Source organism: Mytilus californianus, unplaced genomic scaffold (assembly GCF_021869535.1).
Source record: "Mytilus californianus isolate M0D057914Y unplaced genomic scaffold, xbMytCali1.0.p SCAF_5, whole genome shotgun sequence".
Classification (NCBI taxonomy): Eukaryota; Metazoa; Mollusca; class Bivalvia; order Mytilida; family Mytilidae; genus Mytilus; species Mytilus californianus.
Genome location: NW_026262701.1, coordinates 126106 through 142438, shown reverse-complemented (window position 1 = coordinate 142438; position 16333 = coordinate 126106). Strand labels below are relative to the sequence as shown.

General features: G+C 34.8%; 2 protein-coding genes across 2 annotated transcripts; one reads left to right on the top strand and one right to left on the bottom strand.

The window, feature by feature from the left end:
* Positions 1–7269: 7269 nt before the first annotated feature.
* On the bottom strand, positions 7270–7857 carry LOC127701774 (ATP-dependent helicase wrn-1-like). The gene has a single exon (XM_052205740.1). It carries the CDS (start codon positions 7855–7857, stop codon positions 7270–7272), a length of 588 nt encoding a protein of 195 aa, XP_052061700.1.
* A 240-nt stretch (positions 7858–8097) lies between these two features.
* LOC127701773 (ATP-dependent helicase wrn-1-like) lies at positions 8098–8709 on the top strand. The gene has a single exon (XM_052205739.1). It carries the CDS (start codon positions 8098–8100, stop codon positions 8707–8709), a length of 612 nt encoding a protein of 203 aa, XP_052061699.1.
* The last annotated feature ends 7624 nt before the right edge of the window (positions 8710–16333 follow it).

Sequence of the window (16333 nt, the reverse complement as noted above, 5' to 3'; positions counted from 1 at the left end):
TCATTAGCATCTTCTGTAATAATATTAAAACTCCATTTTTAAACGAAGGCTTCTGGTGTGTAAAACCAGTTATGAACGAATCTGAATAGATAAAATAAAAAGTAAAGATACCTAAAGGAAAGTAAAACGCACATGTCAAAAATGAACGGACAATGCTATGGCAATAAACGGAAAACGACAAAAGACAAACAACGATCTCAAAATAAATAAATAAAAAACAAAACAAGTCAACAACCGCACAATAGATGATAATAGTATAAATTATGGGCTATTTCACAACTATATCAAATCTTGAGAGCCGGGTGAAACGTAAATTTTGTTTATACACTGAGTTGCTACAGTGACGCAGGAACATATATATATAGATATACTGTTCCCAGAGTGACGCTAAAATATTTGTCGACTGCAACAACCTATGAAATGTTTGTTTTAAACATTTAACGACTGTAGCAACCTTTTAAAATTAGTAATAAACATTTTATGACTGTAACAACCTTTAAAAAGTTTTAACAAACATTTTACAACTGTCCCAACTCTAAAAACGTTGTAACAAACATTTTTTGACTGCATCAACGTCTAAAAAGTTGACACAAACAAATTTCAACTGTCCCAACTATTAAAAGGTTGGGACAAACATTATACAACTGCCACAACTTTTGGAAAGACTGTAATAAATAGTATTTGACTGTGACAACCCCGTAGACCACTGCAACAGTCCTTAAATGACTGTTGATAACATATTTTGATTTTCACAACCCATAAAAGTGTTGGGACAGACATTAATCAACTGTATCAGTTTCTTTGACAGTCATCTTCAGTCTTCCACAGACTAAGAGAGTCGTAGAACGACTGTTACTGGTATGGACAGTTGTTTTTTCGTCCAGTAGTGATATTTGCAGTTGCGGATCCAGAAATTTTCATAAGTGGGGGCCCACTGACTGTCTAAGAGAGGGCCCGCTCCAGTCATGCTCCAGTGAATCCCTATATAATCAACCAAATTTTTCCCAGAAAAGGGGGCTGCCCCCTCCCTCCCCCCCCCCCCCCCCCCCGAAATCCGACTCTGCTTTGTACATCAATGAGACAGCAACTACAAAAAACCCAGAAGAAACCTAGAGGGCAAAATGTTTCCTTCAACATAATGGCAGGTGTCTTAAACATGATATTATCATGTTAAGAAAATTCCAATCTTTAATTTTCATATACATGTACAGACGGTGACCTGTATGAAAGTTGTGAGTAAATTTCATAGAATCGAAATGTAAAAATCATCCTTGTAATGCCCAATTTTCCAAATTAAAGTAACAACATTAAGTATGAACAACAACAAAAAAATCAATGGCCTGTAAATCAGACGAAACATTTCAGTGTGTGCACTCTGGATATTTTATTTTTCGGTTTAACATTCACTTTAATTCTGTTTAATTTTGCTTGGTTTTGCTATGATACATTTAAAACTTCTTTTAATTGAATTTTAGATACATGTATATCATTAAAGGTTCTGAACATGAACATACACAAAATTCAATATTACCATATCACCGAACTTTGGACGTCCAGAAGTCATTCAAAGAATATACATTTGTATGTTTTTAACTTTATTGATTTTTTTTATATAGATGGAGCATTGTTTGTGGATTAAATTTTACATGACGGTCAAAGTAATAGCTTGAATAAGTGATTTAGAAACCAGCCTTCCAACCAATATGGTCAGACCAATAAAATAATAAATGTGTTTCTGCTAACATGCTGAAAAAATAGGGTATGTACATGTAAGTGAAGGCAATTTCATTTTATTTTACAAACATTTTTAGCTCACCTGGCCCAAAGGGCCATGTGAGCTTTTCTCATTGCTTGGCGTCTGGCGTCGTTAACTTTTACAAAAGTCTTCTCCTCTGAAACAACTGGACCAAATTTAACCAAACTTGGCCTAAATTATCCTTAGAGTATTTAGTTTGAAAAATGTGTCCGATGACCCCGCCACTAACCAAGACGGCCGACATGGCTAAAAATAGAAGGTAGTGGTAAAATGCAGTTTTTGGCTTATATCTCTGAAATCAAAGCATTTGGAGCAAATCTGACGGAGTAAAAATGTTCATCAGATTAAAATCTATCTGCCCTCAAATTTTCAGATGAATCAGACAATCCGTTGTTAGGTTGCTGCCCCTGAATTGGTAATTTTATGGAAATTTTGCAGTTTTTGGTTATTATCTTAAATATTATTATATATAGAGACAAAAAGTAAACAGTATTAATGTTCAGCAAAGTAAGATCTACAAATAAGTCCACATGACCAAAATTGTCAGTTGACCCCTTAAGGAGTTATTTCCCTTTATAGTCAATTTTCAACAAATTTAATTTTCGTTAATTTTTGTAATCTTTTACAATATCGTCGCCTCTGAAACTACTGAGAAAAATTTAACCCAAACTTGAACCCAATCATCCTTAGTGTATTTAAGTTTGAAAAATGTGTCCGATGACCTTGCCTGCCAACCAACATGGCAGACATGACTAAAAATAGAACATAGGGGTAAAATGCAGTTTTTGACTTATATCTCTGAAACTAAAGCAAAAGTATAGTGGTTGCAATCTGCTATGGAAACAACATCCCATGAGTGTTTCTTCTGTGAGTAATGCCAGGTCCACATCACAGAGAAATCGAAACTTTCTGCAGGAAAACTTACATTGTTATTTATGATTTTTTAATTGATATCATATTTTATATTGCATTAATAAGAACTGTTTTATCGTTTATGATTATGCTTTCCAAGGTTTTGACATCAAAGTTAATGATTTGCGGAATAATAACAGCATATCAATCCATGTGTACTCCCTTTACATAATTTATTTTGTTATAGGAAATAATGATATGGTTAGTCGAAACATTATATTTTATAACAGAAAAACAAAGGATATGGGATATCCATCCATGACACAAAATCAGTACATGTTAAGCAAACAACACACAAAAAGAAAAGGGACAACGCTTTCATTGCTGTTTTCTATCTCAGAGTAATAGTGAAACCTTCAACACGTAACAAAAAAATCATCACCTCCCTGCAAGTTTAAGACGGCATCTAGCAACGGTTTAAACGGAGTTCTTAACAAAATAATTCGGGTAGACATTGAATTACCACAAAATCGGGTCCAGTAAAAAAAAAAATGCTGAAAGTAATACAAATTTAAAATAGGTGTAAATATCAAACAATATACAATATATGCTGATAAATTAGGCATCATATGATAGATGAAGGACTGCTGATCCTTGATGAACACCTTTTGACTGGTAATTTTGAACAATACAAAAAAGCATGAATAAATTTAAAAAGGAGGGCATATATTAACTGTTTCTGAGATATGAAATACCTATTTTGGTATATCCAAAGTTCCGATAACAAGTGTGGTCTGATGTAAAAACAATCTAATTAAAATTAAATCTCCGCACTTGCTCCTCGTTGTTTATATGTCGCGCGTGGGAGATCTAACAACAGCCGCTTGAGGGTCATGTCTAGGGTCAAATTTGCTGTAGCCAATCAGCGAAGGTGCTACAAAGTGTTAGGGTATTGGACTGGCATAGGAGTCTTAGTAGCGTCTAGAGGTCTTCCGAATGTATATAAACAAAAATGGCAGCCCCCATGCGAAAAACGTTTCGTAACATACAACTGTAATAATAGTTTGTATTATTGCCTTCCGAGGTTAAAATGGCATCAAGTGAAGAATGCACCCCAAGGAAAATATCAGTATGAACAAACATTTGTGTTTTATGCGGTTTTTCTTTCATCCAGATAGAAATCTCCTCAACGGGAGAACGTGTTGAAAAAAAAAAACTGTTCAAACTGAAACTTCAGCAGAACTCAGAGAGAATCGCAATGATTTCTAGTGTTGTTACTGGTTTTGAAGTAAACGCCGAAGTAGACAATGACAATGGCGTCTGTATTAAATGTTTTAGAAAAGTCCAACAGTCAATCAAATTAAAGAAAGATGCATTAAAAATTCAAGAAGAACTAAGTGACTAACTTCGGGTGTCTTACCACCTGTCCAATCAGAAAGATTAATTGCTAATAGATTTGTTAATCTGCAAGGTGGAACAAACAATAATATAAGCTTAGATGAATACTTGAGAGATGTTGAACAAGGATACAAAAGTAACATGTTCAGGACATCAGACAAAGGAAAGTATCCTTCAACACTCTAAAGAGTATCCTCACCTAGTTAATTTTGCAAGCCATTTTGATAATATTACCAATTTAACAGGAAAGAAGGGGTTCCACCATATACGGTCATACCAAGCTGATGTTCAGAAAATTGCAAAAGACCTACTACAAGAAAATGTACTACATGTAACATATAAAACTTCAAGAATAATAACAATTAAGTGCAAGGAGCTAAAAAAAGACAAAAACCCATTTGACAGTGCATTTATAGGACTTCGTACATTGATTCATCGCCGTGACATCAACCAACAGTCCCCTTCCATCGCCTTCAAATCCACATATTTGAAAAATATTGCTTGGAATTAAATTATTGTGAATAAAGTGTGCAGGTTTAATTTTCTCTTAAGTCATAACCTTAATTAGCTGGTACTTTTTTAGTAGTTTGTTGCTGATATTAAAGTGTCATAAGTCAATGAGACATCAACCCAACAAACAAAGTAATGAAATACTTTCAGTTTAGTTGCAGAATATCATGGTCATTTTGATTAGGCAGCATAACTACCTACAAAAACATGTTTATAAAAATGTGGCCTGATTTCTAATGAGACAACTATTCAAAAGGGACCAACTTATTTTTCTGTATTAAAGTTCACAGTTCCACCTCTGACTTTGAGTAAAACCTATAGCAAGCTGTACAAAGACCCGAAATGACTTTATGAAAACATCAAGCACGTTCGTACAAAACAACAATGAGATAAAAACCAAACTTTTACAGATTTGTTCACAAGGCGACCAGCATGCAGATATTTACCCTATATGTACATGTAAAGAGCTGTTGATAAAACTTATACAAGGTGGTGTTGGTTAAATGTGCTTTCCTGAGTGATGAAGTTATTAGTGCACATTATTTGGTTCAATTTCTATCTTAGTCAAATTAAACACAGTAACTTAATATAATAAAATGCTCTGCTGGGCCCAGCTTGATACCACTGCAGAGGTCGAACACTGAACAGTTGGGGCAAGTATGGACACAACAGTCAAGCTTGATACAGCACTGAATTTGGATTGTGATTAAATATTTGACACAGCATAGGTTTCTGACACAGAATAAATGTGGTCTAAGAACTTATAAATTTTTAATTTACCTATTCAAACACAAGTTATTGACTGGAAACTAGAAAAATGCTTGTTTTTTGGCCCCTTTTTGGTTCAAAATTCCTTAACATTTAGGGAAATTATCCCCAAACTCAAACCTAGCTTTCCCTTTGTGATATGGAACCTTGTAGTACAATTTCAGAAAGATCCATACACTTACACACAAGTTATTGTCATGAAACTAGAAAAATACTTGCTTTTTTGCCCCTTAATTACTAAAATTTTGAGGCAATTTCCCCCAAAATCAATCCCAGCCTTCCCTTTGTGATATATGGAACCTTGTGGTACAATGTCAGAGAGATCCATACACTAACACACAAGTAATGTCTGGAAGTTACAAAAATGCTTATTTTTGGCCCCTAATTCCTGAACTGTTGGTACCATAACCCCCAAAATCAATCCCCATCTTACTTTTGTGGTATTGAACCTTATGGTAAAATTTCATGGAGATCCATTTACTCAAACTAAAGTAAGAATGCGAAAACCAATGTGTCTTCGGACGATGACGCCAACGTCATACCAATATACGACCGCAAAATTATTTTGTGGTCGTATACAAAAGAAGATGTGGTATTAAGTCTATATTTTACTGTTTTCTTGATGAACACATTGGTCTTGAACAAAGTTGTAAGTAAGATATAGTCCCACTTCATGTTATTGTCTTGAATATGCATGAAATATTTGCCACTGAAACCCAAGTGAAGAAATCAATAATCAATCAACCTGTCAATGTTTATTTTGAGCAAAAATAATCATCCTCTATGTATACTGTTGGCTACACCAAGTTAAATACAATGAGTTTGCTATATAGAACAAATATAACATCATCAAGAACAATGAACAAAAAGGTCAAAGTCATACATGTCATATGAACCATGCCAAAACTTAGCACAAAAGGACATGTACATCAATAGCAATAATTCTATACACCAAAGATAGTTGACTTGTTGATCAATAAACCATGAAAAGTCAAGGTCAGAAACCAACCAGAGTGATTTTTATAGTTCGTTCCTGTGTTGTACTGTTACACCACTGTCCCAGGTTAGGATCCTGCTAACATGTTTAACCCCGCCACATTCTGTATGTATGTGCCTGTCCTAAATCAGGAGCCTTAGGTAATTCAGTGGTTGTCGTTTGTTTATGTGTTCCATATTTGTTTTTCGTTCATTTTTTGTACATAAATTAGGCCGTTAGTTTTCTTGTTTGAATTGTTTTACATTTGTCATTTCAGGGCCTTTTATAGCTGACTATGCGGTATCGGCTTTGCTCATTGTTGAAGGCCGTACAGTGACCTATAGTTGTTACTTTCTGTGTCATTTGGTCTCTTGTGGAGAGTTGTCTAATCATGCTCATTGGCTATCATTCCACATCTTCTTTTTACATCTTACAATAATTCCACACCAAATATATTTTTCTGTTTGTTTATCATGTTTATAGTAATCGAGATGCAGATTGACCCCGAATATAATTATATGCTTGTTTCATGAAATGAGGTCAAGATTAGGCGAATCTGCAACCATATCTGACAGACATGACAGACATGGCAGACATGGCAGACATGGTTTTCTCTTTTGAATTTTTTCATATTTTTCTGGTCGGGGCCTTTTGTAGCCGACTAAAGGCATGGGTTTTTCTCGTTGTTCTACAATTGCTTATATCAAGTTATTGAAAAGTCTGGAGGGTAGTTGTCTGATTGGCAATCATACCGCATCTCTTTATTTTTAAGATGAAAACAAGTAAATATCTTATGATGTGTGTCAATCAGTTACTGTCTCATTTGTTTTTATACGCTACATCTTTTTTTAGTCACATTGACAGCTGCAGGCATGACATGAACCCAGATCTAGAGTGGCAATACAGCAATTGTAAGGGGGTTAAAAGTCAAAAAAATTTGAAGAGTCTAAAGTTGAATAAGTTACAGAAACCAGATACTGAAAAATTAAATAAATAAATATCAACTGTTTTAATCATCTTGTATTTCTAATAAAGCCATATCAAGATCTTCGAAGTATTCATAGGCCGACAAATTGTAGTCTTCAGTATCGCTATCTGAAACAGCAGAATCTTCTTGCTCCTCGAGCTCCTCAACAACTTGTTCTGACAGAAATAACTTCTCAAGAGGTAACATATCACAGGATTCACAATTACAAGACTTAGTACACAAGTCACAGCATGAATGTTTCCTGCTTTCTTTCTTCATCAAATCATCCAAGTCTGAATTTCTGAGGAAATTACGCATCAGATCCTTTCTCCTACAATCTTTAGCTTTAAGAATTGCCTTAGCTTCCGGTTTCAACTTCTGCAAGTGGTATCCATTGTATAGGATAATGGCAACTGATGGATTTCCATCCCTCCCCACTCGCCCTATTTCTTGCAGCAAATCTACCAGATTATTTGGAGGTCCAAATAATACCACTCCACTACACTTTTTTACATCTAAACCCATTCCCAGGGCACTGGTTGACAAAATAAGTCTCAAAACACTACTTTCCTCCTTCAATGCATTAATTATGATGTTTTTGTTAACATCTGGAGTTTCAGAATGGAACATCTCAATATACTTGGCACAATGTGGCAATTCTGTTACAATGTACTTATAAAGTTTGGAAGTGTCATTTATCGATGAACAATACAAAAGTGTACGTGGGAAGTCCTGACTTTTTTCCTCTAATGCATCTACTAACCATGTCATTCCCATTTCAATTTAATTTATCACCAAACAAGTCTAATATTAAACTAGTATCTTCCAAAATTAAAAATTAAATTGAAATGGGAATGACATGGTTAGTAGATGCATTGTGCCAAGTATATTGAGATGTTCCATTCTGAAACTCCAGATGTTAACAAAAACATCATAATTAATGCATTGAAGGAGGAAAGTAGTGTTTTGAGACTTATTTTGTCAACCAGTGCCCTGGGAATGGGTTTAGATGTAAAAAAGTGTAGTGGAGTGGTATTATTTGGACCTCCAAATAATCTGGTAGATTTGCTGCAAGAAATAGGGCGAGTGGGGAGGGATGGAAATCCATCAGTTGCCATTATCCTATACAATGGATACCACTTGCAGAAGTTGAAACCGGAAGCTAAGGCAATTCTTAAAGCTAAAGATTGTAGGAGAAAGGATCTGATGCGTAATTTCCTCAGAAATTCAGACTTGGATGATTTGATGAAGAAAGAAAGCAGGAAACATTCATGCTGTGACTTGTGTACTAAGTCTTGTAATTGTGAATCCTGTGATATGTTACCTCTTGAGAAGTTATTTCTGTCAGAACAAGTTGTTGAGGAGCTCGAGGAGCAAGAAGATTCTGCTGTTTCAGATAGCGATACTGAAGACTACAATTTGTCGGCCTATGAATACTTCGAAGATCTTGATATGGCTTTATTAGAAATACAAGATGATTAAAACAGTTGATATTTATTTATTTAATTTTTCAGTATCTGGTTTCTGTAACTTATTCAACTTTAGACTCTTCAAATTTTTTTGACTTTTAACCCCCTTACAATTGCTGTATTGCCACTCTAGATCTGGGTTCATGTCATGCCTGCAGCTGTCAATGTGACTAAAAAAGATGTAGCGTATAAAAACAAATGAGACAGTAACTGATTGACACACATCATAAGATATTTACTTGTTTTCATCTTAAAAATAAAGAGATGCGGTATGATTGCCAATCAGACAACTACCCTCCAGACTTTTCAATAACTTGATATAAGCAATTGTAGAACAACGAGAAAAACCCATGCCTTTAGTCGGCTACAAAAGGCCCCGACCAGAAAAATATGAAAAAATTCAAAAGAGAAAACCATGTCTGCCATGTCTGTCATGTCTGTCAGATATGGTTGCAGATTCGCCTAATCTTGACCTCATTTCATGAAACAAGCATATAATTATATTCGGGGTCAATCTGCATCTCGATTACTATAAACATGATAAACAAACAGAAAAATATATTTGGTGTGGAATTATTGTAAGATGTAAAAAAGAAGATGTGGAATGATAGCCAATGAGCATGATTAGACAACTCTCCACAAGAGACCAAATGACACAGAAAGTAACAACTATAGGTCACTGTACGGCCTTCAACAATGAGCAAAGCCGATACCGCATAGTCAGCTATAAAAGGCCCTGAAATGACAAATGTAAAACAATTCAAACAAGAAAACTAACGGCCTAATTTATGTACAAAAAATGAACGAAAAACAAATATGGAACACATAAACAAACGACAACCACTGAATTACCTAAGGCTCCTGATTTAGGACAGGCACATACATACAGAATGTGGCGGGGTTAAACATGTTAGCAGGATCCTAACCTGGGACAGTGGTGTAACAGTACAACACAGGAACGAACTATAAAAATCACTCTGGTTGGTTTCTGACCTTGACTTTTCATGGTTTATTGATCAACAAGTCAACTATCTTTGGTGTATAGAATTATTGCTATTGATGTACATGTCCTTTTGTGCTAAGTTTTGGCATGGTTCATATGACATGTATGACTTTGACCTTTTTGTTCATTGTTCTTGATGATGTTATATTTGTTCTATATAGCAAACTCATTGTATTTAACTTGGTGTAGCCAACAGTATACATAGAGGATGATTATTTTTGCTCAAAATAAACATTGACAGGTTGATTGATTATTGATTTCTTCACTTGGGTTTCAGTGGCAAATATTTCATGCATATTCAAGACAATAACATGAAGTGGGACTATATCTTACTTACAACTTTGTTCAAGACCAATGTGTTCATCAAGAAAACAGTCAAATATAGACTTAATACCACATCTTCTTTTGTATACGACCACAAAATAATTTTGCGGTCGTATATTGGTATGACGTTGGCGTCATCGTCCGAAGACACATTGGTTTTCGCATTCTTACTTTAGTTTGAGTAAATGGATCTCCATGAAATTTTACCATAAGGTTCAATACCACAAAAGTAAGATGGGGATTGATTTTGGGGGTTATGGTACCAACAGTTCAGGAATTAGGGGCCAAAAATAAGCATTTTTGTAACTTCCAGACATTACTTGTGTGTTAGTGTATGGATCTCTCTGACATTGTACCACAAGGTTCCATATATCACAAAGGGAAGGCTGGGATAGATTTTGGGGGAAATTGCCTCAAAATTTTAGTAATTAAGGGGCAAAAAACAAGTATTTTTCTAGTTTCATGACAATAACTTGTGTGTAAGTGTATGGATCTTTCTGAAATTGTACTACAAGGTTCCATATCACAAAGGGAAAGCTAGGTTTGAGTTTGGGGATAATTTCCCTAAATGTTAAGGAATTTTGAACCAAAAAGGGGCCAAAAACAAGCATTTTTCTAGTTTCCAGTCAATAACTTGTGTTTGAATAGGTAAATTAAAAATTTATAAGTTCTTAGACCACATTTATTCTGTGTCAGAAACCTATGCTGTGTCAAATATTTAATCACAATCCAAATTCAGTGCTGTATCAAGCTTGACTGTTGTGTCCATACTTGCCCCAACTGTTCAGTGTTCGACCTCTGCAGTGGTATCAAGCTGGGCCCAGCAGAGCATTTTATTATATTAAGTTACTGTGTTTAATTTGACTAAGATAGAAATTGAACCAAATAATGTGCACTAATAACTTCATCACTCAGAAAAGCACATTTAACCAACACCACCTTGTATAAGTTTTATCAACAGCTCTTTACATGTACATATAGGGTAAATATCTGCATGCTGGTCGCCTTGTGAACAAATCTGTAAAAGTTTGGTTTTTATCTCATTGTTGTTTTGTACGAACGTGCTTGATGTTTTCATAAAGTCATTTCGGGTCTTTGTACAGCTTGCTATAGGTTTTACTCAAAGTCAGAGGTGGAACTGTGAACTTTAATACAGAAAAATAAGTTGGTCCCTTTTGAATATTTGTCTCATTAGAAATCAGGCCACATTTTTATAAACATGTTTTTGTAGGTAGTTATGCTGCCTAATCAAAATGACCATGATATTCTGCAACTAAACTGAAAGTATTTCATTACTTTGTTTGTTGGGTTGATGTCTCATTGACTTATGACACTTTAATATCAGCAACAAACTACTAAAAAAGTACCAGCTAATTAAGGTTATGACTTAAGAGAAAATTAAACCTGCACACTTTATTCACAATAATTTAATTCCAAGCAATATTTTTCAAATATGTGGATTTGAAGGCGATGGAAGGGGACTGTTGGTTGATGTCACGGCGATGAATCAATGTACGAAGTCCTATAAATGCACTGTCAAATGGGTTTTTGTCTTTTTTTAGCTCCTTGCACTTAATTGTTATTATTCTTGAAGTTTTATATGTTACATGTAGTACATTTTCTTGTAGTAGGTCTTTTGCAATTTTCTGAACATCAGCTTGGTATGACCGTATATGGTGGAACCCCTTCTTTCCTGTTAAATTGGTAATATTATCAAAATGGCTTGCAAAATTAACTAGGTGAGGATACTCTTTAGAGTGTTGAAGGATACTTTCCTTTGTCTGATGTCCTGAACATGTTACTTTTGTATCCTTGTTCAACATCTCTCAAGTATTCATCTAAGCTTATATTATTGTTTGTTCCACCTTGCAGATTAACAAATCTATTAGCAATTAATCTTTCTGATTGGACAGGTGGTAAGACACCCGAAGTTAGTCACTTAGTTCTTCTTGAATTTTTAATGCATCTTTCTTTAATTTGATTGACTGTTGGACTTTTCTAAAACATTTAATACAGACGCCATTGTCATTGTCTACTTCGGCGTTTACTTCAAAACCAGTAACAACACTAGAAATCATTGCGATTCTCTCTGAGTTCTGCTGAAGTTTCAGTTTGAACAGTTTTTTTTTTCAACACGTTCTCCCGTTGAGGAGATTTCTATCTGGATGAAAGAAAAACCGCATAAAACACAAATGTTTGTTCATACTGATATTTTCCTTGGGGTGCATTCTTCACTTGATGCCATTTTAACCTCGGAAGGCAATAATACAAACTATTATTACAGTTGTATGTTACGAAACGTTTTTCGCATGGGGGCTGCCATTTTTGTTTATATACATTCGGAAGACCTCTAGACGCTACTAAGACTCCTATGCCAGTCCAATACCCTAACACTTTGTAGCACCTTCGCTGATTGGCTACAGCAAATTTGACCCTAGACATGACCCTCAAGCGGCTGTTGTTAGATCTCCCACGCGCGACATATAAACAACGAGGAGCAAGTGCGGAGATTTAATTTTAATTAGATTGTTTTTGCATCAGACCACACTTGTTATCGGAACTTTGGATATACCAAAATAGGTATTTCATATCTCAGAAACAGTTAATATATGCCCTCCTTTTTAAATTTATTCATGCTTTTTTGTATTGTTCAAAATTACCAGTCAAAAGGTGTTCATCAAGGATCAGCAGTCCTTCATCTATCATATGATGCCTAATTTATCTGCATATATTGTATATTGTCTGATATTTACACCTATTTTAAATTTGTATTACTTTCAGCATTTTTTTTTTTACTGGACCCGATTTTGTGGTAATTCAATGTCTACCCGAATTATTTTGTTAAGAACTCCGTTTAAACCGTTGCTAGATGCCGTCTTAAACTTGCAGGGAGGTGATGATTTTTTTGTTACGTGTTGAAGGTTTCACTATTACTCTGAGATAGAAAACAGCAATGAAAGCGTTGTCCCTATTCTTTTTGTGTGTTGTTTGCTTAACATGTACTGATTTTGTGTCATGGATGGATATCCCATATCCTTTGTTTTTCTGTTATAAAAGATAATGTTTCGACTAACCATATCATTATTTCCTATAACAAAATAAATTATGTAAAGGGAGTACACATGGAATGATATGCTGTTATTATTCCGCAAATCATTAACTTTGATGTCAAAACTTTGGAAAGCATAATCATAAACGATAAAACAGTTCTTATTAATGCAATATAAAATATGATATCAATTAAAAAATCATAAATAACAATGTAAGTTTTCCTGCAGAAAGTTTCGATTTCTCTGTGATGTGGACCTGGCATTACTCACAGAAGAAACACTCATGGGATGTTGTTTCCATAGCAGATTGCAACCACTATACTTTTGCTTTAGTTTCAGAGATATAAGTCAAAAACTGCATTTTACCCCTATGTTCTATTTTTAGTCATGTCTGCCATGTTGGTTGGCAGGCAAGGTCATCGGACACATTTTTCAAACTTAAATACACTAAGGATGATTGGGTTCAAGTTTGGGTTAAATTTTTCTCAGTAGTTTCAGAGGCGACGATATTGTAAAAGATTACAAAAATTAACGAAAATTTGTTGAAAATTGACTATAAAGGGAAATAACTCCTTAAGGGGTCAACTGACAATTTTGGTCATGTGGACTTATTTGTAGATCTTACTTTGCTGAACATTAATACTGTTTACTTTTTGTCTCTATATATAATAATATTTAAGATAATAACCAAAAACTGCAAAATTTCCATAAAATTACCAATTCAGGGGCAGCAACCTAACAACGGATTGTCTGATTCATCTGAAAATTTGAGGGCAGATAGATTTTAATCTGATGAACATTTTTACTCCGTCAGATTTGCTCCAAATGCTTTGATTTCAGAGATATAAGCCAAAAACTGCATTTTACCACTACCTTCTATTTTTAGCCATGTCGGCCGTCTTGGTTAGTGGCGGGGTCATCGGACACATTTTTCAAACTAAATACTCTAAGGATAATTTAGGCCAAGTTTGGTTAAATTTGGTCCAGTTGTTTCAGAGGAGAAGACTTTTGTAAAAGTTAACGACGCCAGACGCCAAGCAATGAGAAAAGCTCACATGGCCCTTTGGGCCAGGTGAGCTAAAAATGTTTGTAAAATAAAATGAAATTGCCTTCACTTACATGTACATACCCTATTTTTTCAGCATGTTAGCAGAAACACATTTATTATTTTATTGGTCTGACCATATTGGTTGGAAGGCTGGTTTCTAAATCACTTATTCAAGCTATTGCTTTGACCGTCATGTAAAATTTAATCCACAAACAATGCTCCATCTATATAAAAAAAATCAATAAAGTTAAAAACATACAAATGTATATTCTTTGAATGACTTCTGGACGTCCAAAGTTCGGTGATATGGTAATATTGAATTTTGTGTATGTTCATGTTCAGAACCTTTAATGATATACATGTATCTAAAATTCAATTAAAAGAAGTTTTAAATGTATCATAGCAAAACCAAGCAAAATTAAACAGAATTAAAGTGAATGTTAAACCGAAAAATAAAATATCCAGAGTGCACACACTGAAATGTTTCGTCTGATTTACTGGCCATTGATTTTTTTTTTGTTGTTCATACTTAATGTTGTTACTTTAATTTGGAAAATTGGGCATTACAAGGATGATTTTTACATTTCGATTCTATGAAATTTACTCACAACTTTCATACAGGTCACCGTCTGTACATGTATATGAAAATTAAAGATTGGAATTTTCTTAACATGATAATATAATGTTTAAGACACCTGCCATTATGTTGAAGGAAACATTTTGCCCTCTAGGTTTCTTCTGGGTTTTTTGTAGTTGCTGTCTCATTGATGTACAAAGCAGAGTCGGATTTCGGGGGGGGGGGGGGGGGGGGGGGGGAGGGAGGGGGCAGCCCCCTTTTCTGGGAAAAATTTGGTTGATTATATAGGGATTCACTGGAGCATGACTGGAGCGGGCCCTCTCTTAGACAGTCAGTGGGCCCCCACTTATGAAAATTTCTGGATCCGCAACTGCAAATATATACATGTTATTCCACATCTCCTAGCTTTTATAAATACTTTAATGAACTAACCAACATTTCTGAATTTCTTATTTTTAATTGCAGAACAAAAGGTATCATACAATGTATGGGGTATCCAACCATGACATAAAATCAGTACATGAACATGAAAAATAGTATTATTAACACAGCAAAGAAAGGAACACTTACATGATTTATAACAAACTTTTCTAAAATTGTCCGTTTATAAATTTTAAAATTATAAAGAAACTAAGGTTTCAACTCCCTCAGGCAAAGTTGACCTTAGATGGATTTGGCTATTTGTTTTAGGTATTTTTGTCATATAGCTCTTCAACTGTTTCGGTACTTATACATCCCTCGGATTTCAAATGTTTTGCTTTGAGCGTTCCTGATGAAGGTAAATCCAGAAAAGCGCTTCGGACGCATGAAATTATTTAACGTGTTGTTTTCAGTTTTTTACTTCACTGGGTCGATACCTCTGCTGGTGGACTATCAGTTCCCGAGGGTATCATCAGCTCAGTAGTCAGTATTTCGGTACTGACATGATTTATAACAAACTTTTCTAAAATTGTCTGTTTATAAATTTTGAAATTATAAAGAAACTAAGGTTTCAACTCCCTCAGGCAAAGTTGACCTTAGATGGATTTGGCTATTTGTTTTAGGGTTTTTTGTCATATAGCTCTTCAACTGTTTCGGTACTTGTACATCCCTCGGATTTCAAATGTTTGGCTTTGAGCGTTCCTGATGAAGGTAAATCCAGAAAAGCGCTTCGGACGCATGAAATATTTAACGTGTTGTTTTCAATTTTGTACCCTACCTACCCTACTTTTTAGTCTTAATAATACCCTACCCTACATTTTCTTGTCATTTTTCATTAAGCACTGTTAAAGTCAGAATGTTGCTCCTATAGACTCAATGTAAAATAGAATGTTGCTCCTATATAGACTCAATGTAAAATAAATGAGAATGTGTCCATAGGGACACAGATGATTCCCCCGCTAGCATATAACATTAAAAAGGGACATAACTCAAGAACTGTAAAGTGACACTATCAAAATTTGAACTTAAACTGAGTTTTGTGGTAATAATAAAAATGAGAATGGAAATGGGGAATGTGTCAAAGAAACAACAACCCGACCATAGAACAGACAACAGCCAAAGGCCACCAATGGGTCTTCAATGCAACGAGAAACCCCCGCACCCGGAGGCGTCCTTCAGCTGGCCCCTAAACAAATATGTATACTAGTTCAGTGA